We start from the raw sequence: 23,230 nt of genomic DNA, 5'->3' as shown, positions 1-23,230 counted from the left end.
TAATCTAGAACAATAATTATAACGGGAGAGAGTGAGTAAGTGATTTTGACGTTGTTTTTCAATAAAATTAAGTTTTGTTAAAATAATTTATTGATACTAGTTTGTATAAAAGTCACAAAAATACTTAAGGAATTGTTTGTAATTTTTGTCCTATTATTGAATGAGTTGTACGTTAGTCTAGTTAAATATTATTGAAATTTAAGTAAGAAAGATATTAAAAATGTTAATTTAAAATAATTCAGTTGGTATTAAAAGTCACAAAAATACTTAAGGAATTGTTTGTAATTTTTGTCCTATTATTGAATGAGTTGTACGTTAGTCTAGTTAAATATATTTGAAATTTGTTCTAATATTTATTTATATTTTATTAAATGGTTTAATTGATAAACATGAAGGGATATATCATATACATATTTACATATTAAGAGCTTATTTAAAAATTAAGACCATAATTTAACATTTTTTCTCACCTTCTTCTTTCCAATTTTCTGTATATAAATAAATAAAAAATTAGAATGAAATATGTCAAACAAAATGAGAATAAATTTTTTAAGTTTGGGTTTCTTTTTTAATAGCATATGCCTGATTTCTAATACTCAACTTTAGAAGCCAAATATTCTTTTCCCAATCTATATTTTATGAACACTATCGGCCAATCATGGAACTATATGCCTATATATTATGTGCATAAATATTCGGAAAAGTTTAAGCATGGTGCATGCCGTCAGGTTGTCAGCCACTTTCAAAATCCAATTTACGTTGCGAAAGCTACATTAAAATGTATAATCTCGGATATGAAGGTTTGACAAAACTTTTTGAATATTATATAGTTTTTTTTATAAGATAGTACAAAAGTGACAGTTTGGCCGAGTGGTCTAAGGCGCCAGATTTAGGCTCTGGTCCGAAAGGGCGTGGGTTCAAATCCCACAGCTGTCAATGTTTTTTTCATTTTTTTTTGGTTTATAATTTCATTACATTCACTATATTATTTAGCTCAATTCCTTGGTTCCATTTCATTGGTCTAAGGTATGCCACAGGCAGAAGAACTAAAAGCTCAGTCAAAGTAAAAAGTAAAGCAGAAAATGGCGGCATCTCTGAGATGCAGAAACAGCTCCTCCCTCCTCCTAACTCGCTTCCTCAACTCAGCGAGTCGAAGGTGGTTGCAAACCGTAGCCTACGAAGAACTGCGAGCTCACCCGGACAAACCCTACACTTCAACGGCGGTTTTCATCCATGGCTTTTTGGGATCCTCCAGAAACTGGAGATCTTTCTCTCGCAACCTCTTGGCTTCTCTCTCCAACTCCTCTCCCTCTTCCAGTACCTCATGCTCCGCTCTCATTTTTTTTTATTTGCTAATTCTGAACTTAATTGTTATTTATCGATTTTCTGTTTCCGTGTAGATTGGAGGACGGTGATGTTGGACATGAGGAACCACGGGAAATCGACGGAGAGGGAACTGAATCCGCCTCATAATATGGAAAATGCGGCCAAAGATTTGGTCGATTTGGTGAAGGCTGAAGGCTGGTCTTGGCCTGAGGTTGTCATAGGGCATTCCATGGGTGGAAAGGTGGCTTTGCAGTTTGCTGAGAGTTGTAGCCGTGGTGACTATGGCCATTCTGCTTTGTTGCCTAAACAGGTTTTTCTTCTCTATTGCAACGGATAGTTATAAATTCAACGGTCGAATTCAATAATAACGAAAAAGTTATTTAGTGGTTCATGTGACTCATGTTTTTCACATTGCTGCGAATGCATATGTAATATATGTATGTTTATGTGTAGGGGTAAAATATGTTGTCATAGGCGTATCCTATTTTTAATCATTTTTTTATCACATTTTATGTATTGTATTGTACATGTATATTCAATACTCAGACCTGAGAGTGAGATGCAACATAGGTATCAGCGTGCTATTTTTTTTAAGATTAATGTAGCATCATAGATAGCAGAAGTTTTAGCCTTGAGATGGAGTCTGCAACTGACAATTAATTATAGGATGGAGAGGATTGAAGCTGAGTCTGATTTTCATTTTTCAAGTTGTTTGCGCATGCTTTAAGGATAGTAAAGGAAGTCCACACTTGCTCTTCAAATTCAAGGACTGTATTCAGTTAGCATAGAGTTTTAACTTTTTATCTTTATCTCTTGTGAAAAGAGATAGCATTAAACCAGCACATGTTATGACACCACTTGCTAGGTCCTACCAAAATTGTGTGTGGGAAGACTTGGTGCCTCGACAAGCCTCTGTAAGACTGTATTGATGGACCCTTTTGTCCTTTCCTATTAATGAATGATTTGATTTTTGTATAAAAAAGGATAAAGGTATAACAGCATTCATTAGTGACTGTAATGCTTGTAAAATATGCATACCTTGCAGTACATGAAAATGTATTGTTGATTTGTTGGTAGAAAAATGTTGTTTAGCTGAAACAAAGAGCAGCCTTATGATGTGCTGGTTGCAAGGCTGCCATTTTTCTCTTGTCTTAGGGATAAGTAAGATGAACCCATCTGGAACTTTATTTTTTCCCATACGAATGATGTCTGTGCACATTATAAGATTTGTAAGTCTGCTTTGAATCAGTATATTGTTCACTCTTGTAGAACTTTGCATTTTGAAATTTCTTTGTCCTTTGTGTGTGTTTTCTAAAACATCAGAGAAGTGTTTTTCTGAATTATGATGTCATGAATTATAATAATTTAATTTACTTCTCTACCAATAACTAGCTTCAACCGAATTTTTAAGAGATAAATGAAGTAGCCCTGTCAGATATGAAGATAGAGATAGCTTAACTTGCTTGAAGTTATACATAGTTCCAAAATACTTCTTTTATTTAGACATTTGAGCAACATAAAATAAACTATAAAAAACTTGTTCTGCATTTTGTATGCAACCCTTGTATCCTTACATGAGTGGAAATGGTATCAGTTTATAAACTTCTCACTCGTGAATTAATGAATATATGATCAAGCTTTTGATGTTTTTGATATATTTTGCATTTTCTTCATCTTCTAAGCTTCCTGTGCCATAATATTCTGATTTTTGTTAGAATATGGTTCTATTTGGATAAACTTCTCCATAAGTGTATATATATATATATATATATATATAGCTTTTGGAGAAGTTAGATGAGAAACTTCTATAAAAGTTAAGTGCATAAATTGATTTTAGCTTATGAGAGAAATTTAATTCATTTTACTTATTATTTTCTTTTCTTATAAGAATTTATGGAGAAATTTATCCAAACACGGTCTGTGTAGTAGTGTATCACTATAGGTTATCCAAACTTCTATAGGTTACATTCTGTTATGACAGTTGTCAGTTAGTTAGAACCTGTTAGTATTGTTAGCTTCCAAGAGAAGTCTAACACCACATGTACAAATACTAGACTCAGAACAGAGAATAAATTGACTTGTATAAAAAATTTCAGTTTAATAAATTCTATCACCTTCTGTCTGAAATTCTGCAATTTTCAAGAACCTTGTATTATGGATTTTAATTTTAAACATTTGTACTATAGGCCTAATGTCCGCTGTATGTTTCTCTTTTTATCCCTCCTGAAGAACAGCTCTGGGTATTGGACTCTGTCCCTGGGGAAGTGAACCAAGAAAACAGTAATGATGAAGTCCGAAATGTTTTAGCAACCTTGCAAAGTTTACCATCCCAATTCTCATCTCGGAAGTGAGATTCTATTCTATATCCCTGAATTTATTCTCTTATCATGTTAGTAGTTTTTCAGTAGGCCAGTTATAATTTTTGGTGTACCGAGTGGACATTATCTATGACCTGATATATGTTGTTTCCTCCAGTAGCATTTTTGGAGCACAAGCTAAATGAAACATGCTAAACAATATGTATGAAACTAATTTTGTGTCTCCCAAGGAATCATGGAGATTGTAGAGAGAGAATTAATTTTTCCATTTTTCATTTAATTTCATGTATGTGATCTGCTTTTCTGTCTACAATCAAATGAAGTGCATACCAAAGTTTGCACATTGCGTTTGATATTCAGTGGAAGTCTAATGTCTAAATTATTGGTGTCTTGAATCTTGTTGAAAGTGCAGTGTATTAATTTCTAAACACTATCACAATTCACAAATGTACGATATACAAATCTTTCTCGTGCCAATCTATATTGTAGTTGGACTAAAATGTACACTACACCTTTTTTTCAGGTGGCTTGTGGGTCATCTGATGGGACTTGGTTACCCTAAGGCACTGTCAGACTGGATAGGCACCAACCTGAAAAAAGTTGGTGATCATGAGACATGGATATTTGATATTCAAAATGCTAAGGAGATGTTTGATTCTTACTGGTAAATGAAGCATTATTTGGTTTGAGTAAACATTTGAAATAATCTTTTCGTCTTTTCTATACAAAAATTTGAGATCAGAAATAAAAAACATAAAACAATATCTAACAGGAGTGTAACCTCTTTTGAAAAACAAAATGAGTGTCTGAAAACTTCATTTAAACTTGTTCTTTGTTTCTCTTGAGTGTTTTCTGCGATCTTCCCCTACAGCACAAAAGTAACAATCCCCAACGTTACAATTCTACAGTGAAAAGTCCTATTGGAATCTATTGGAGAACCCTCCCAAGGGTATGGAAATAGTAATTGTGCGTGCTGAAAAAAGTGATAGATGGGACGAAGACGCTATTGACAGGATCCAGAAACTAGCCAGTCAGGGAGGATCTGACTCTCCTGGGAAAGCTTCCTTCTTTGTTCTTCCCAATGCTGGTCATTGGGTTCACGTAGATAACCCAAAGGGACTTCTTGAGATCGTGGCTTCCAAGATAGCATCCCTTTAGTTCTGCTTTAGTTGAACTATGGGGCATCCATCGTTGAAAATTGTTGCGTCCAGAGTCGAAATTCTTACATTATTTATGTACAATTTATCAACTACCAAATAATTTATTTTACATACAATTCATTGTAATGCGAATATCTTTGCGCAGATTTTGAAACAACCACTACACAACTAAATAAAACCCATAAGGACTCATAGTTGTCATGTCCACTTACTAAGTCTTATTTTAGATGTGTTTAATTGTTTAGATATGTGCATGCATGTGTTGCGCATGAGTACGTGTTTATACCATTTAATTGGTATGAAAATAAACTTCTTTCAGCTACTACAGTGTTCTTCAATAAAAGAATTGCTTAATTGTAACTTTGGTGGATATAATTTTAGTCTTTCTAATTTAGTTAATATGTGATTTTGGAATTTTTATTTTTAACTCTGCAATATTGTCTTCCTTTAATTATAAAAATTTGAACTTAGGACCTCTTAATTCTAGTATGTCTTTAAACAAACATGAGTGTTTAAAAACTAAAAATTAATTAAAATAATTTGATAAATATATATGTAATTTATTTTATACTATTTATTTTTTTAAGATAATTTCTCATTCAAAATAAGAATGTACAATAAGTTAATAAGATATTTTTTATTAATAAGAATTAAAAAAATACTATTTGAAATTGACAATAACTTAGTTATCAATTTATCATGTTTAATTGACTAAACTAGATTAATAAGATAATATTAAAGGTGAAATTAAATAGTTAAGATGCGTACATTTAATATGTGGATAAAGTTAAAAGAGAATCATCCAGATAAGTGAAGAAAGAGTGAGAGAAGACATAACATATTATATGTGTATATTGGTCATAGATAGTAAAATACCAATTATATATAATTTAAATAAGTTTTTCATACCTAAAAAATATAAAGTTTTCACATTACTACCTAAAAATTTATTTATTTTCAATCAAGTACCTGAAAAAAAAATTAGTTTCATTTTATTACTTGTCAAAGTTGTCTTTCATTAATCGATGACGGGGTAGACTGAGTATCATGTTAACACGCCATCATGATTAGCGACTGATACTATAATGAAACACATAAATTTTCGAGGTATTTGGAGAAAAAAATAAATGTTAAATAATTTTTAAAAAATGACTTATATTTTAAATATAAAAAACTTAATTAAATCTTTAGTTAATATGCGATTTTGGACTTTGCATTTTTAACTCTGCAATTTTACCTCCCTTTAATTATAAAATTTTGAACTCAGGACCCCTTAAATGTAGTATGTCTTTAAACAAGCATGAGTGTTATTAAGTCACTTAACTTATTTGAAATATGTATAAGAAAAAGGAGTATTATGTAAAACGTTAAGAGATACAGATGATAAAAAAAAGAAGAGAAAATGCATTGCAAAAATGGATTTATTATGCTCAAACACGGGTCAATAAACTGTAAGTAATAAGCAACACCACTTATCTACTTTATACATTTTATTATGTAGGGAGAAATTAGTTTATAAATTACAAAATACAGCCTGTGATATTGAAAAAAAAAATCAATTTCAATTGTGGTTAACATATTTTACAAACTATTTTTGGTTTAAAAATTTCCAAAATTATTCGATTGATAAAATATTATTTGATAAAAGAATAAGTCATTGAAGAAAATTGATTATGGACATATAATTATATTTTATGAAATACAGAAACAAAATTACATCAGTAGTTATTCTATCAATTCGAAAAAAATTATTACAATGACACAATTAAACAATTTTAAAGTTGGGGGTTGTGAAAATTGCAAAATTAAACATGAGTAACCAAAATCACGGATTAACTGTATTATAAGGATCAAAAGAACAATTAAGCAGTAATATAAAAAAAGAAGAATTAAGCTTAAAAGAATCTAGGAGCCATTTGGTTTGAAAGAAAATCGCTTTATTTCCTGTTTCCTGAAGTTTATACGGGAAAAAAATGAAAACAAAACATTTTCATTGCTTCTTGAACAAACTTTGGAAAATGGGAAACAAAATATTTTCTTAAACTATACGACTATCGACAACGTAAATGTTTTTTACACAATTATTTAATTATATATTGTCATATATAATTTTTTGTTATAAAAATTACGTTAAAAGTTATATTTATGGTATTTTTAATTGATTGACATATAAAAAAAACATTCGATCACCATGTTATTTCCATTTCCCCTTATTACTAATCCACTCCCTTTTGATTTTTTATTCCAAAATTATCCTAAAAAATACACTATTTTTGTTGTTGAATTGTCTTGACAAAGAGCCTGAGAAACCAATGGATAATACACTCCCTTTATTCGCTCTCCTTAAGTCTATCTCCAATGTTAACAAAGAAGGCTTCTTCATCCTCGTCTAGGTTTAATTATGCAATAATTCCCTACATTTTTACACTCTACATAGCGGTCAGAGATCGTTTTGTTTCTTGTTTCTTTTTGAAAGAGGCCATACCTACTCCTTTTTTCTTCTTTCTTCCTCTTGTTTTCATATATCCGATCAAAATAATACAAAATGTCTTTACGATACTCGCACATATCACATGTTGTGCTTAATGGGTGCTTAATTCAATATTGGTTGAGAATGGGAACCTATTACAAAAATTAACCAATTTTCTTTTAATTATATACTTTAATTTTGACAGCGGAATTGCTACTTGCACAATGTGTTTGACAGTGCTGGAGAAGCCTTGGGTGAGAGACTTACGGAGAATGATGAAGGGGAGTATATTTTTAGGGAGATGGGAAATTAAAATGGGAGTGCATTAGAAATAAGAGGGTACAAATAGCTATTTTCTCACCAAATAGGCTAACGCAAAATGGAGCCCAAATATAGCCCAGAAGAGAACAGCCATCACAAACGGGTACGAATCCATCCAATTCGAAGGCCCAGGAAGGCTTAGTGAGCAGTGAAATTGAAACCCTAGAATGGAGAGTATAAAGGCACTGGGTTGCAGGGTTAGCATTTGTTCTCTGGAAGAAGAGTGAAGCAGCAGAGGGAGGAGCGGCATTAAAAATGCAGATCTTCGTGAAAACCCTAACGGGGAAGACCATAACCCTCGAGGTCGAAAGCAGCGACACCATTGACAATGTCAAGGCTAAGATTCAAGACAAGGAAGGTACTACTCGTAATTTCCCAAACTCCATTTATTGAATCGCGTTTCCCAATTTTCCATAAACCAAAAAATCCTCGTTTGAATTTTCAGGCATCCCTCCGGATCAGCAGCGTTTGATTTTCGCCGGAAAGCAACTTGAAGATGGAAGGACCTTGGCGGATTACAACATCCAGAAGGAATCAACCCTTCACCTTGTCCTCAGGCTTCGTGGTGGCATCATCGAGCCTTCCCTCATGGCTTTGGCTCGCAAATACAACCAGGACAAGATGATTTGCCGCAAGTATGCACTCTATCTTTTTTCGTTTTGTTTTTTATTGTGTTTTATGGGACAATAACTTAGCCCCTTTTGCTTCTCGAGTGGAAAAGGGGTTATTCTTGTTCCCTATATTAATGTCCATCTATACTTTGTCAACTGTGATTGTTACTCACAGTTGATTTTCATTGTTGGTACATTCTAGCTGTGTTTTATGAATTTTATTTTGGCTTGGAAATATTTTATTGATAATTACTTGCTTTTACTGTTGTACTGAAGTGTGTTGGTTTTGGTCTATTAGATGCTATGCTCGTCTGCACCCTAGGGCTGTGAACTGCCGTAAGAAGAAGTGCGGTCATAGTAACCAGGTCCGTCCTCAGTCGATGTTGAATTTTGTCTTTTTTTCTTCTGCCGTTTAGTGGTTTAAATATGATTGACTTTGAAAAATGTTGCTCTCTTGCAGTTGAGGCCTAAGAAGAAGATCAAGTAAATTCTGGGTGAGATATTGTTGGTCTCTACTTTCGTTTTGTTGGACTTAGAACAGTGACTTGTTTGGTATTTATCGTTTCTGGTTTTGATTAATGTTAATTGTTTTGAGACAATAGTTTTGAACTAGTCAATTATATTTTTATGATGCCATTTTGATCTTAGTCAATTATAATGTTATTATGACATTTTGATCTGTCTCAAGTTGTATTTCATGTTTTGGCAATGGATCTCTCGTCTCACCTCTAGCCGTTATCGATTAAAAAGCAGTAAATTTATGCATCCTTTTCCTGTAATTTTAATAGGATTAACTACCATTCCATCCAAGTATTATTCTCTCTTCTAAACAGTCCTTAAAATCATTAAATGACGTAACTAGTCCTGAAACTATGAATAACGGTAATTATTCTCTCTATTGAATACTTGAGAAATTACGTAGCATGCTTATTTTGGAGAGGAACTAATACTTTAACGACCAATTGACTGTATTAATTTTTTTAAAAAAAAAACTCGTTTTACTCCCCTGATTGACAGTTTATTTTAGTTCATTTTTACGAGAAAGAGTCACTACCATTGAGTTGTAAAATTGAAACTTTTTAGCTTATTCTTTCCATAATCCCAATTTCTAATGTCGTTGCCCATTGTTTTTGGCAATTATCCAACATTTTTATTTAATAAATGATATTATGATTTGATGTTTCTGAGCATATATACCATCAGCTTTTGAACTTTCACTATATATGTTATCAGAGTCGCGATAAGATTGAGAATACAATTGCAATAAGAAAATATTTAATTATACATTATCATGAACCGTGTGAATGAATTGAACGTGGAAGCAAATACCAGATAGATTGTTCACTTTTGCATGTCGTTTTATTGAGGAAATATAACAACGTCGTTCAAGCTCCTTGACAGGAACGGATGTCATACGGTTGAAGTATATTATTTATGCATTCTTGGTACTTTACTACTCTATGTTTACTGACATTGTTATTGAGAAGTACCAGCGAACATAATTTTTACTCGCTCTACTCTTTGTTTTTGACTTAGGACTTCGACTCTTTTTGTTGGTCGTTGAAAGCTTTGGCAGCTTCAACAGTAATCTTCATGAGCTACATCTGTGGGCACAATATCTTACAATTAGGTGTATGAATTATATGACCATTTTAAACTTAAATCAGCCCACCAATTTCAATTTTTTAATTGAAAATTCAAAGTAAATAATCATTCCAAGGATGATCTGTTATGGAAAGTGCTTGTAACGGACTTTTAAGGACGGACTCGAATAACAAAAACAAGATACGAAATTAATGAAAGAAGTATAATGCATTTAAATATCAGTTTGGTTTTTGCAGAATTACCGAACAGCTTCTATCCGGTTCAAACCTTGTTTTGTAGCCGAAAACTAAATAAATTTAAACGTAACAGAATCAAGTATACTGTTCATAAGTGTTAATTGTGCTGAGGTTGAATTGTTTGGGTTTTATTTATTTTATTCTGGATTAATTTTAGGTTTCTTGATGAATCAAAGAATTAAGAAAAAAAAATAAATGTATGAAACTCTTGTTTAACTTGTCTCATTAATTTCTCAGAATTATTCCTCTATATACTTACTATAACAGTATGATTTCGAAAGACATTTTGGAAGAAAAAAAAGTGGAGGGGTATATGGCAATTCCAAAAGACAATTAGTCAAAGTAGTTCTCCATATGAACTGGTCAATTAAAACTTAGCACTGTTTACTTGGTCGGGCTTCTTTAGTGTTTAGCCCGGTTTGGCTCAACCCATTTACACTTACTTTCATTCAAAAAACCCTACAATAGACGCACACCGTCAAAAGGTAAAAACCGTAGAGACTCTATTCAAACCCACATCTCAGTCTCTATCTCAAGCTACTTCACAGAAAATGGCGGTGCCTCTACTCTCCAAGAAGATCGTGAAGAAGAGGGTGAAGAAGTTCAAGAGGCCTCAGAGTGACAGGAAAATTTCTGTCAAGGTATACATTCTAACTTTTATCTTTCTGTTTAATCTACATGCACTGTTTTTTTTTTTATTCGAAGAAAGTTAAGATGTGTTGTGTGGATCGTATTTTTGTGATATTACATTGTGTTTTTGCGGCATATGGATGTTGAACTGCATGAACTTGGGATCTAGCTAAGGATATGACGATAGTATTTTGTCGCCCCAGTCTTAATTTGCACCACTAGGTGTAAGATGGTGATTGACATTTTACCTGATCCTGCTAGTTATATATGAATTTGCTAGTTTTTAGTTTTTAATTTTTTTCTTGATGTCTCAATTTTTTTTGGACCGATGGTATACGAGGATACAGTTTTGACTCCCAGTCTTACTATATTTTTTATACGTGGTTAAAGATCGACTATCTGATCCCATATATCATATAAGAATTATGAATTGTGTTCTACATTTGGGGGTGCTTTTTTTGATGGTTTTTTTTTTTATTGAAGTTGATTTGTTTCCTGATTGTTAGGGTTTCTTTGTTTTTTGTTTTAATTTGACGCACATTGGATTTGATGACTACTTTTTGACACGCAGCCTTACTTGCTCCATTGGGACACTCTGTTGAGAGTTTAATTGTCTGATAACTTAATTAATATGCACAGATTGACCTACTTAGTAATTTTTTATTTGTCCGAATAAATTTCCCCTTAAAATTGTTCTTTGTAAATTATGAAATGCGATTCCAAAGAGATATGATGATGTTTATCCATCAATTCTGCAATAGAATGATGATTACTAACATGCACTACCATCTGATCTCTTGCATCTTTTTCATGGTGTTATTGCTGTCAAGTAATTTTGTTTGACTAATTATTGATTATAATTTATTATCCTGAAGTTACTGCAATTAAGGTTTTTGTTTGCCCATGGTATCTGATGTCCAGACTTTGGACTTTTGTCTTGCTGTAGCTGTACATCTCGTTTTAAAGGCATATATAGAATTTTTACAGGCCTTGCGACATGGTTTTCTTTACTATAAGCCTTCTGTTACTGTTTTGCTGTTTACATCTCTTGAGTACATTGATATTAGTCTCATAAAGTGTTTTCATTTTAATAGTACTTTTCTTGCTCATGTAGTTAAGAATACTTTTGCTTTACCTGAAAATTGTCTGATCTGCAATCTTTGATGACATTTCAATAATTTGCCGATTGTCTATGATTATTATCCTAAATATCACCATCTTTCGGCTAAGATTGAATATGAAATTATTATCCTAAATAAGATTATTAACCTAGTGTGTATAAACAACCAGTTCTTATTTTCTGACCTCATTTTTTTATTATACTATTTCAACAGACAAACTGGCGCAGGCCAAAGGGCATAGATTCTCGTGTTAGGAGAAAGTTCAAGGGATGCACTTTGATGCCAAACATTGGTTATGGTTCAGACAAGAAGACCCGCCACTATCTCCCTAATGGTTTCAAGAAATTTGTTGTTCACAATGTGAAGGACTTGGAGCTGCTCATGATGCACAACAGGTGAACCATTTCGTCCCAATCCCAATTAGGTTTTCGATTCTAATTCTTTTGCATCAAACGTTTTCTGACCACTTTAGTTGTGTTTATTTTAGGACTTACTGTGCTGAGATTGCCCACAATATATCCACAAGAAAGAGAAAAGATATAGTTGAGAGAGCCGCGCAGCTTGATGTTGTTGTGACAAACAAAACGGCCAGATTACGCACACAGGAGGATGAATAGTCACTTATTGGTAGTGAATCCTGATGACACTTGTTGCGACATTGATTGGATTTTGATCTTTTTTTATGCTTCTATAAATTGCAGCATGATATACATTTAACATGGTCTTTTACCCCTCACTTGCCGTCTCAAATTCGGTTTTAAGTGTTGTAGTTCCTCAATTTTTTCAGATCTCAATTTTTAGTCCGTCGAAACTTTTTTTAACAAATTTTATTCTTATGTTAATTCTCCATCAGCATTTTTGGGAATTAAAAATTAGAATGTGAAAAAGTTGAAGCATAGCGATAGTTTTTTTTTTTTTTGGATACTATAAACATGCGATAGTTGCTTTAAGAATACCAGAAATCATTGTATAGGTTAACGCCAACCATGTTGTGGAACGCGGACATCATGGAAAAAACCTGACTCAGAATTATAATTATTAATTAAAAAGTGCACAATCCCGTGGATTATTATTATTTCTTTTCCATTTTTTTTGGCATGAGTGTAGTATATCAAATAAAAATTTAATAATTTTATTGAAACCATTTCATTTCTGGATTAGTGGTAAGTGCTGTTTTTCGTTCAGTTTGGTTTGATTTTATATTAAAAAAAACCATCTGAATCAAATTTGAAATATTATGTGATTTGTTTTGGTTTTCGTGATTTTTATTAAAATATTATTTTAATAACATTTTAAATTTTTATCTTTTAAATTAAATTACATTAATTTTTCTTTAATAATAATTTACGAAATTAATTTTAGAATGATTCTTTGAAAAAGAAAGGGATATGTATTGTGAAATTAAGTGATATGTACATCGATTTGGATTTGAACACAGGGTGGTGGTTACCACAGGGTGTCTAAACTTCGAATTATTATTCACTTTAATCATAGCAATAGTCCAAAATTATTGGTTAATGGTGACTCAAAATGAATTACCAATAAATCACCAAATAAGTTCTTAAATTTTTCTTATAAATTATTAAAAATATTAAATTAATTCAGAAGTAATTTGTGAGATTATATACATTTTATTAGTCATAATGTAGTATGGTTGCATCATAATAATAATTTTGAGACAAAAGGTGAAGTATAGATCATTAATTTATATAATAAACTTGTATGATAATTTTTAAATTAATATTTTTCTCTACTTTTTTCTTATCAATTATATCACACAAATACTCCTATTCCAATCTTTCTTTTGTTGGATAATTTTTAGGCTAAATAATCATTTTTATTTTTTATTTTTTTAGTTCAATTTGATTCTTCATCTTTAACAAAATTATTTTTGTCTTTTATTTTATTTAAAATCTTCAAAATGGTTATTTATCTTTTAAAGGATTAAATATGGTACCTCATATTTAAAATGTTAAAAATGGTCCTTCAAATATTTAAAAAATAGAATAATTCTTTAACTTTAACGAAATGTTATTTGAAGGACAAAGTTAATTATATTTTAATAATTGAACGATCATTTTGAATCTTTTGAATAAGATAAAAAAAATTAAAATAATTTTTAAAAAGATAAATGATCATTGTAAATAAAATAAGACAAAGAACCAAAATAAACATTATCCTACTTTTTTATACAATACCATACTTTGAATCTAAAAAGTTGGAAAGTAGTTAAAAATACCATAAATGTGTCTTTTTAACACATTTGGGTTAAGGAAAAAGTTATTTTGATTTTGTGGGATATTGTTTTAAATGTGTGAATAATAAGAATCAAACTATAAAACCAATTAATCCACAATTATAAAGTGGTAGTATGGTTTGAAAACCTTAATCTACTGAAATAAAATAAAGAATTTAAAGATTATGTATTAATTTTTTATATTTTTGATGTATAACTTTTTTCTCCAAAATAAAAGTCTAGCATATTATCTTCTATCACTTTTTTTAACATAATCCCGCCCATATTTATTTTAAAGGATGAATACTAATTCACCTAGTAATAAAGAGCCTGTTAAAAAAAATGTGAAAAGATTGTGTTCGTAATTTTTTTCTATTTACAAATAGTATTATAAGCCTAATACTTTCTGCCTACTAATTGATTTATGGCTGGTTATTTTATATCAGCAGGGTTCATGCTCCATGCTTTGAGGTTTTCCACCGAGATGGGTTCAGTTCCATTGTTGAACACAAACAACTGAGCTTGATTTGCTACTGCTAGTTGTGGATAAACACGAGACAAAATGTTTGTCTTTCCTCCTTCACCAAAACTCTCCACTACTGAGTGATCAATCTACCATTCAGATGAAAAAACAAAGAACATTGATTTAGTGTCTTGGAGCTCATAAATATGTTATATGTAAGCAATAAATGGAGCAATGGTTGCATTTGCACATACCAAACTCCTAAGAGAGAGTTTCCTTTTAGTGGCCAAATCCACATCTACAAAACCAGCAAATGATGGCTTGTACATACTACTCTTCAAAGAGGAACTGTTCAGAATTGCCAAAATAAAATAAAATAAAAAAATCAAAGATGTAAAAATAGAAAGAAATTAGAAATCCTCATCCCAATTTGAATTATAGACTAACCTTCTTGCATCTGAGCATAAGAGAACCACATGCTTATCTGGACCTTTGAAAATTCTAAAAAACACAGGAGTGAACTCCTCAAAATTTTGAGAAGCTAATGTGAGAAGCCCAAATGGTCCAACTCCACCTTGAAGTTTTGAACCCTTTAGGGCACAGAGGTCCTGTGCGTTTACCCACTTAGGATCATATGTCTCTGCCTTGTCCAAGCTTGCAAATGAGAATGTAACTTCCACATCTGCCTGCAGGAAAAAAAGTTTGTTATATATATCATTATATATGTATGTATGAAAACACACACATGAGCGTTAACCTTCCCGAGCACAAAAAACACATACACACACATAGTAGTGCTTTATTAAGAATCTAACCTGGGCAGCAGTGATTCCTTTTACTTCAACGTAATCTCCCATTTGAAGCTTTTGACTGTTCATATTAACTTCTTTCCCTCTGAGATTGTTTAATTCTTCAACAGGCCATTGCACCAATTGTCTCCCAGTAGAATCAAGCCACACAGTTCGCGGAATCGCCTAAATATTTTAACAAACAAACGTACATGAATATTTAAATTCAATTCCTTTAATTTGCACTAGTATAAAAAAAAGAACTATAGCACATCATAAAAAAAAAACTCATATGCAAACATAAATTGCTCTGCATGAAAATTAATTTCTTTAAGTAACTATATCAGTTGCAAGCTAAGTTAGTTTGAGGCTAAAATACTTTCTTTCATCTTTTTTTTATTTATTTCAGTTTAATATCTTAAGTTTAAAAAAATCACTTTGGTCTATTTGGATGAAGTTGATCCTCCTGTCAGTCTAGTGTCTATTTGGATGAAGTTGATCCTTATGTCAGTTTAGTGTGCTAACTTAGTTTGGTGATACAATAAATTGTGAGACGTACCTTATAAAAGCAAAAATTAACATTTATCAAATTGGTGTAGCAAAAACACTAAGAGACCGAATTACAAACAAAAAAAATTGAAGGCAATGCATAATCTAAATTAAGTACCTGAATTCCCGCCCATCCTTTGCGAACATCATCTTCCTTGGTATCAGACTCATTTGCCCAACCCCACAAGATTCTTCGATTTTTACTGGGGTCAAAAAATGACTTGGAAGCATAAAAATTACCATAGTCATACCTAAGTCCACCCCAACCATCCTCTGAGGTGTTATCGGGGACATATCTATCCTTATCTTTAAAATATGTTCCCACTGTATAGTAGTCGAACCTTGTAATGTCAAGACTATTCTTAAACACGTACTTCACATGATTCCCCTCCTCGGACGTCTCCAACCCTGCATTGCCTCTAAGCAAAACTGGATAAAAATCAGGACACTCCCACATACCAGTTGCACCCTTGGAATGGATCGGATGTTTGGCTTGCACCCAATTCATAAAGTCCTTGCTCCTATACAAATAAGCTATACCTGTAAGATTCTTTCTACTACCCACCAATATCTTCCAGTGACCGTCCTTGCTCAACCATGCCGTCGTTGGGTCGCGAAACGCACTACCGTTGACACCCTTGTTAGCAACCAAGATTGGGTTGAATTTGTCAGGTTTAACCCATTTTTGGAGGAGTGGGTCGTTTAGGTCTTCAGGTATAGCATAGCATTGAACCTGAGTTTGTTTGTCGTCAACAACTCCGGTGTAGAGGATCACTGGTCCTTTACCTGGGACTATGGTGGCTGACCCAGACCAACACCCGAACTTGTCAAATGGTTTGGATGGGTAAAGTGCATGTTCAAGGGACCTCCAATTGATGAGATCCTTTGACACTGAGTGAGCCCACACAATGTTACCCCACACTGACCCTTTGGGGTTGTATTGGTAGAATAGATGATAGATTCCCTTGTAATACATGGGTCCTGCATTGTTGGCAGTTAGGAATATAAGATAATATATTAATGTATGGACGTTAATTTAAAAATGACGTTTCTACTTACCATTTGGATCTGCATGTGATTGATGTGTCCGTTAACCATGAAAGGATTTAGAAAGTTAGTATTCTGAGATAACAATTCATAATAACCAATATAAGCTTATAATTAGGCATGCATCTCCACGTATTAGCGATCCATTGTTCCCAACAACATGGGCGATGTTGAGGCGTGGGATAAGGTGAATTGAAGGTGCGAGCTAACAGAGGAGAACAATTTGAAGCCATTACCAAAGAATAGGACACGTGGTTTATAAAAAGTAGCAAGAATTAAAGTACAATGAGCACTGGTTTGCTTCAAGCCATTTAGATAATTTTTATAATAATTACGTTATACTTAAATAAGTCTACCAAACTCATAATTTCTGACTTGATTTTATATTGTAGTAAAAAAATGTAAAACATAGAAAACGATGATGATTTGTGCACTACTTGAGTGCGATAGTACATATAGATGGCAATGTGTTATAAAAAAAAAAAGCAATGTAAAATTCAAAAAGTACAAACTTAAATGTTATTTTTATTTTTATTCGATCAAATGTTTTATAAAACATGAAATATCATTTAGTGTTTTATAGGTGTCAAAATTCCAATATCATTATGATTAGGCTTAACTATATTTTTATTTCTTGATATTTAATGTTTTCTCATTTCTGTTCCTGTCATTTTTTTTAGTTCTTGTAAAATATATTTGTTTTATTTTCTTTAAAATGCTTTAGATAATAAATACATTTTTTAAGAATTCAAACGATTTTTTTATCAAAAACAAAAATAAAAAAAATACTAAATTATAACAACCAAAAGTATATTTAAACATTATAATTAACTAAAATTGATTCACGCAACAACACGTACAACAATTTGTACAGAATGTTCTGTTTTTCTCTCAGCATTACATGGTTTATTATATTCCACATTTCTCTCACTTTTTTCTCTTTTGCTTTGTTGTAAAATTATTGATTTGGTATATAAGGAAGTCTGATTCACCACTATTTAACAAAGGGAATAAGATGGAAAACTATTCCATATGAAAAACAAAATCCAGTATTCGCTGCCCTACTTCCCATGCACTTAAATATAAAAATAATTAAATTATCGTATAGATTGAGATTACTATATGGTTATAATTTTTACTCTTAAAATAAAAACATAATTATCCCGGACCGTACAAAAATTTCATCCAAATCCACGTAGCACTAACACAAAGTAGTTTATATGTAATAGCCCTGCTTGATGTCCAATAGAAAACTTTGGCATGCATAATTTTTTAACTACTAGAAAGCCATGCAAAAAGGCATAAGTTTAGCCAGACGTATGTATATCAATTTCAAGTATTCTACATCACCAAGCAAATCCTTTACACCTATGAACGAGGCACTTAATGCATGAGAAATAATTATTTAAGCTTCAAAGGGGTGTAGTGTACCAAAATCATTCAAGATATTACTCAAGGATAAAAGAATCACATTAAACAAAATAAAATAAATTGCACTCAAATATATATCAAGGTTAAAAAGAGTATCATACGAACCGTTAATCCAGTTCTTAGGAGGTTGAAAATGGTACGCAGTTCTGTGTTGTCCGCTCACGGATATCGTAGAAACAGATTGAAGATGAGGATATACTTTATGAAAAGCTTCAACGCCATTGTTGATCAGTAACACAACAAAGGCGAAAAAAACTACAGAGATATAGCGACACTTTGGGAGAACCATCAGAAAACAAGATGAAAATAAATGGATTTGTTGCGTGCGGTGGTTTAGCATGGGAATAGAAAGCATGGAGAGAAATAAGTAGATGGTTCCCATTATTTATAGAGTGATATTCAATTCAAAGGGGGTAAGGTTGCTGACAGATAGGATTAAAATAGGAATTAGACATAAATATATAAATCCAAAACAAAAGCAGTAATTGTTTTTTACCATTGTTTTGGACGATTCTCCCGGAAAGATAGGAAACCTAATACTAATGTGGGAGTTGAGTCTATGTTAATGGGATTTAGATTTTTAAACCGAGTGGATTACCCTTCTGATTATAAAACGCACTTATAATTACTATTTTAACATGTGGATTATATAACAAAATTATTTGTTTATATATTTAAAAATATTTTAAATATATCATTTTATAATAACTAAATATTTTCAAATATATATGTTACATTTTAATTTTATAATGAGTACTTTAATTATTATAATAATTTTTAAAATAATTATCAGAAAATTTTAGAAATTTAACATATATAATTGATTGTGATTGAACCGTGTAAAAGTATTTTACATTCGAAGTTCATAACTTATTTTCTTTAGTTTTTAACTGAAAATGGACTGATGGTTAAAAAAACTAAATATACATATCAATCCATATAAAAGATGGTTTTGCTATATACACAATTATTATATGTCAACACTGCATTTATTCTTTTCTTCTAGTTGGGTTTTTATTATTTTATTTTAAATTAATAAAAATACATAACTGTAATAATTAAAGTGAATCTACATTTTAAGTAAATCAATAAATTCACACATTAAATTTTATATAGATTTAGATTTAATATAGAATGGTAATTACTTTATTAAATATTATGCATATAATTACAGTAACTTATTAAAAAGAGATTAAAATAATGAATAAAATATATTATCAATTAATTTTTATATATTTAAAATGTTGAAATAATACAGTTAATTACAAGATTTATAAATATATTTGAATATATAAAGTATAGTTTAGATTTATAATTATTGAACAAATTAAATTATGGTATAATTTTTTAAAAAATATTCGTAATTATTTTAGTATTTTTAATATATATTTCTTGTTTTTTTTAATCTGTGGAGGTTAGAAAATCACCCCAAATTACTTTTAAAACCTTCACAAATTATTTTTCTACATAAAAAATAAATAAATGTCTATCTTGTGGCAGCCAAAGAATCAATTTATAGCGATTTTTTAATTGTCACAGTTTTTTTTAAATAAAAAATAAATAAGAATCTAAAAAAGTAAAGTCATCTTTAATAGCATAATTTATATATTTCTGTAATTTTTTTTAAAATCAATCCATTTTGATAATTTATGAACAAAATTGCATCATTTTAATACAAGAGCCTAATTCTTCAATAACCATCATACCAATTGCCTACCAGTAGAATTGAGTCCCAATTCACGGAATCACCTTATTATTTTAAGACATTTATTATATGCATATTCAGATCCCTCTAATTTGCCTAAGTATGCAAGAATAGAAGACTTATAACTGTTTATGAAAACGAAAAATTCTCCATGTGTTAAGTAGCACAACCCATTTTTAAGATTAGTTCCTTGTTTATTTTCATTTCAAATTTATAACTGAGCAATAAAAACAAATGAGACCAATTTACAAGATAAAAAAAAAAAAAAAAAACGAGACCAATTTTATATCACGTGATGAAATTCCAAAACGGCCGGTCTGGATATGTATAGGGACCAACTTTATGTACCAAACTTAGGTTATGTATGATAAAATTAATTAAAGTTAAAAGTTGGTAATCGAAAGTTTAAAAATTAATTTATTAAATTATAAGTATTTAGTAAAATTAATTGTTAAAATAATTTAAAAGTGTAAGATGACTGAAATATAATAAAATTATTTATTTAAAAAGGTAATAAGAAAATTTGATAAATATATTAAAATAACAAGAAAAAAATATAAAAAATTAGAAGTTAGAATTTTTAAAAATGCTAAAGTAGCATTTCAAAAAATACTAAAAACTACTAAAAAAAGCTTATTTTTTGAACATTTAAATGAGTTTTCAACTAATAAAAAAAAGTTACATTATTCATTTAGTTTCTATAGTTTCATGATTCTTACTTTTTTTAGTCCCTATAGTTTGAAAGTGATATTTTTAGTCCCTATAATTTACATTTTAATTCTCTTTTAGTCTGTGTAGTTTTGAAAATGGATTTTTTAGTCCTTATAGTTTCATGATTTTTACTTTTTTAGTCTCTATAGTTTTCAAATGAGAATTAAAATATAAACTATAGGGACTAAAAAGAATATTTTTAAACTAGAGGGACTAAAAGAGAATTAAAATATAAATTATAGAGATTAAAAAGATCACTTTCAAACTATAAGAACTAAAAATGTAAGAATCATGAAACTATAGGGAACAAATGAGTAATTTAACCTAAAAAAATAAAAGTTAAATGAAATATCTTGCAAAACATGACCTCGTAACATGACCAAATTTAGAAAATTATAACTTATTTATTATCATCACTTAATGATTTATAGGCTTTTTTCTCAAATATTTTGCTTTTAGTCTCTACTAAGGTTACTTTTAACAAAATTAGCTGAAAAGTTAATTGGAGGCTGGAATAGTAGCTCAAAGCTGATATATAGAAGCTGAAAAACTAGCTTGTTAAAGTATAAGTGTAAAATAATATAAAAATAATAAAATCATGATTTTATAAAACGCTAGCTTCTATTTTTTATTTTTATTTAAAAAATATTACTTCAAGTAACATTTAAAAAAATATAACAAGCTACTAAATTTTTTTTTTTACCAAATAGTCAAACAAACTTTTGAATTAGTAAAAAAATTTAATAATTAGATGAAATGTCTTATCGCACATAATCTACATATTTTTTAAGGAGCTAATTTAAAATAAAAAAAATATTATAGAAACTAAAATAAAAAAGTTATATAATATATATTATAAGGATCAAAACTCAAGATTTTTTTTAAGAATCAAAAGTAAAATACAACTATATTTCACAAATAAAAAAACATATATAACTCTAAATAATTTGGCATGCTTATCATATATAACATAGTTATTATTTTGTCACTAATTTAAAATCATATGCAATATAATATTATTACTTTTAAAATTTTCGATTCATACTCTATATTTGGGATATTGATTTATGCAATTGCTAGAAGGTAAACATCTTGTTGGCACCACCTTCTTATGCTATTGCAACACTTTAGTTAAAGAAATCCTGAAAGGAGCTTAAGCATTGTCCTTTGTAATTGTATTATTCAATAATATCTCACTAGAATGTAAAAAAAAAACGGAAAGGATAAAGAAAAGGCATAAAGTATTATTAAACTGCCATAATTGTGCACTAGCATATAGATAGATTACTGTATATATTACACTCCATCGTATTGATAAAAAGTTGCAACACGTGGCAAGTTCAAAACCGTTACTGGGTTCAACATCAACATGGGATGAAAGTGAAAATGCTATGTGACAGTGCCCCCACTGTGCAATGATCTTAGCTGAAATACCATGATACTGTTAGTATATTCAGTTTAGAAAATAAAGAACAGCCACCTCGTACCCGAATTCCGTTTAGAACTGGACACATTCAAAGGCAAAAATCCGCAGAGGATATGACCTTTTCAAGTTTAACGATACTGATAATAGTTTCAGAATTTTATATTTACCATTGTCAACTTAAAAAACATGTAACTGTTTAATAACATATCTTTTTAGTACTTTATAATACTTTTAGGAACATATAAAATATTAATTTTACAAAGTAACATCATAACGTATTATTGTATCATAAAATATTTTCAGGACACCCCATTCAAATTTGAGAATATCAGAAAAAAATAATAAAAATTTGAGAAATGTTTTGTGAACAATTAAACAAGATAATGAAAGGTCCAAGGATTGGTTGAATGAAGCAAGATATGGTCTTGTGCCTCATAAGTCACAGATTCTAGCCTCTACTTTTCTTTGCAACTAAGGTAAATGTAAGTTCCTTGTAAGTATTTTTTGAGTCTAAAAGTTTTCTATTACGAGGTGTTATTCTTTTCCTTAAATATTGTGACAAAAAAATTGGACAATAAAACTATTTTTTATCTTTTAATATATTACTTATGTTATTAATTTTTTAATTTTTAAAAAGAATTATTTAAGAGTTTAATATATACCTTAACAGTGAAAAACAGTTATATACTGTCATGCATTTAATTACATCATAAATTATCATTTAAATTACTTCAAGATAATTATTTAAAAAATTAACAAATTTATCTTACATGATAATTTGTAATTAAATAATTGTGTAAAATTATAAATTTTTTTTCTCTTATTTATTTAAATATAACTATAGTTTGAGCTTTTCTTCCTAGATTCTTTATTTTTAGAAAATAATCTTCAACTTGATTAATCTAATTTGATTTATGACTAATTTATTTCAAGAGATGTTTTATATTTTCAACTCACAAGATTAAAAAAAAAAAATCACTTGTGTCATTTAACGACAGTGGTGCAACTCGTGTTGTGTATCATACGAGTATGTAAAAGTTGTTTTGCAAGACCCGCATGCTCTCATAAAGACTACT

At 30.2% G+C, this 23,230-nt stretch overlaps 4 protein-coding genes and 4 non-coding genes across 8 annotated transcripts; 7 read left to right on the top strand and 1 right to left on the bottom strand.

Annotated features, from left to right (window-relative positions):
• Window positions 1-856: 856 nt before the first annotated feature.
• On the top strand, window positions 857-936 carry TRNAL-UAG. The gene has a single exon. It is a non-coding gene; the product is annotated as a tRNA-Leu (tRNA).
• A 46-nt stretch (window positions 937-982) lies between these two features.
• Window positions 983-5,011, top strand: LOC114407224 (protein ABHD11-like). The gene is made up of 5 exons (XM_028370254.1): window positions 983-1,317; window positions 1,401-1,636; window positions 3,561-3,673; window positions 4,168-4,308; window positions 4,553-5,011. The coding sequence occupies exons 1-5, from the start codon at window positions 1,083-1,085 to the stop codon at window positions 4,800-4,802; spliced, it is 975 nt and encodes a 324-aa protein (XP_028226055.1). The 5' UTR covers window positions 983-1,082; the 3' UTR covers window positions 4,803-5,011.
• Window positions 5,012-7,791: 2,780 nt separating this feature from the next.
• LOC114407223 (ubiquitin-60S ribosomal protein L40) lies at window positions 7,792-8,919 on the top strand. Its single transcript, XM_028370253.1, has 4 exons — window positions 7,792-7,953; window positions 8,041-8,230; window positions 8,505-8,571; window positions 8,667-8,919. Exons 1-4 carry the CDS (start codon window positions 7,851-7,853, stop codon window positions 8,691-8,693), a joined length of 387 nt encoding a protein of 128 aa, XP_028226054.1. The 5' UTR covers window positions 7,792-7,850; the 3' UTR covers window positions 8,694-8,919.
• Window positions 8,920-9,381: 462 nt separating this feature from the next.
• LOC114407222 (60S ribosomal protein L32-1-like) lies at window positions 9,382-12,623 on the top strand. The gene is made up of 4 exons (XM_028370252.1): window positions 9,382-9,651; window positions 9,743-10,688; window positions 12,012-12,193; window positions 12,286-12,623. Exons 2-4 carry the CDS (start codon window positions 10,599-10,601, stop codon window positions 12,413-12,415), a joined length of 402 nt encoding a protein of 133 aa, XP_028226053.1. The 5' UTR covers window positions 9,382-9,651; window positions 9,743-10,598; the 3' UTR covers window positions 12,416-12,623.
• On the top strand, window positions 10,851-10,932 carry LOC114407936. The gene has a single exon (XR_003665743.1). It is a non-coding gene; the product is annotated as a small nucleolar RNA U31b (small nucleolar RNA).
• LOC114407925 lies at window positions 11,400-11,476 on the top strand. Its single transcript, XR_003665735.1, has one exon. It is a non-coding gene; the product is annotated as a small nucleolar RNA Z195/SNORD33/SNORD32 family (small nucleolar RNA).
• Window positions 11,830-11,913, top strand: LOC114407926. Its single transcript, XR_003665736.1, has one exon. It is a non-coding gene; the product is annotated as a small nucleolar RNA Z196/R39/R59 family (small nucleolar RNA).
• A 1,579-nt stretch (window positions 12,624-14,202) lies between the features above and the next one.
• LOC114405553 (beta-fructofuranosidase, insoluble isoenzyme 1-like) lies at window positions 14,203-18,645 on the bottom strand. Its single transcript, XM_028368028.1, has 7 exons — window positions 18,418-18,645; window positions 16,894-16,902; window positions 15,953-16,815; window positions 15,313-15,471; window positions 14,945-15,183; window positions 14,752-14,845; window positions 14,203-14,646 (listed from the first exon to the last, which is right to left on the bottom strand). The coding sequence occupies exons 1-7, from the start codon at window positions 18,599-18,601 to the stop codon at window positions 14,467-14,469; spliced, it is 1,728 nt and encodes a 575-aa protein (XP_028223829.1). The 5' UTR covers window positions 18,602-18,645; the 3' UTR covers window positions 14,203-14,466.
• Window positions 18,646-23,230: the final 4,585 nt, after the last annotated feature.

This window comes from Glycine soja, chromosome 3, assembly GCF_004193775.1.
Source record: "Glycine soja cultivar W05 chromosome 3, ASM419377v2, whole genome shotgun sequence".
NCBI lineage: Eukaryota > Viridiplantae > Streptophyta > Magnoliopsida > Fabales > Fabaceae > Glycine > Glycine soja.
The sequence above is the reverse complement of the archived record's forward strand: the minus strand, read 5'-3'. Positions and strand labels throughout refer to the sequence as shown.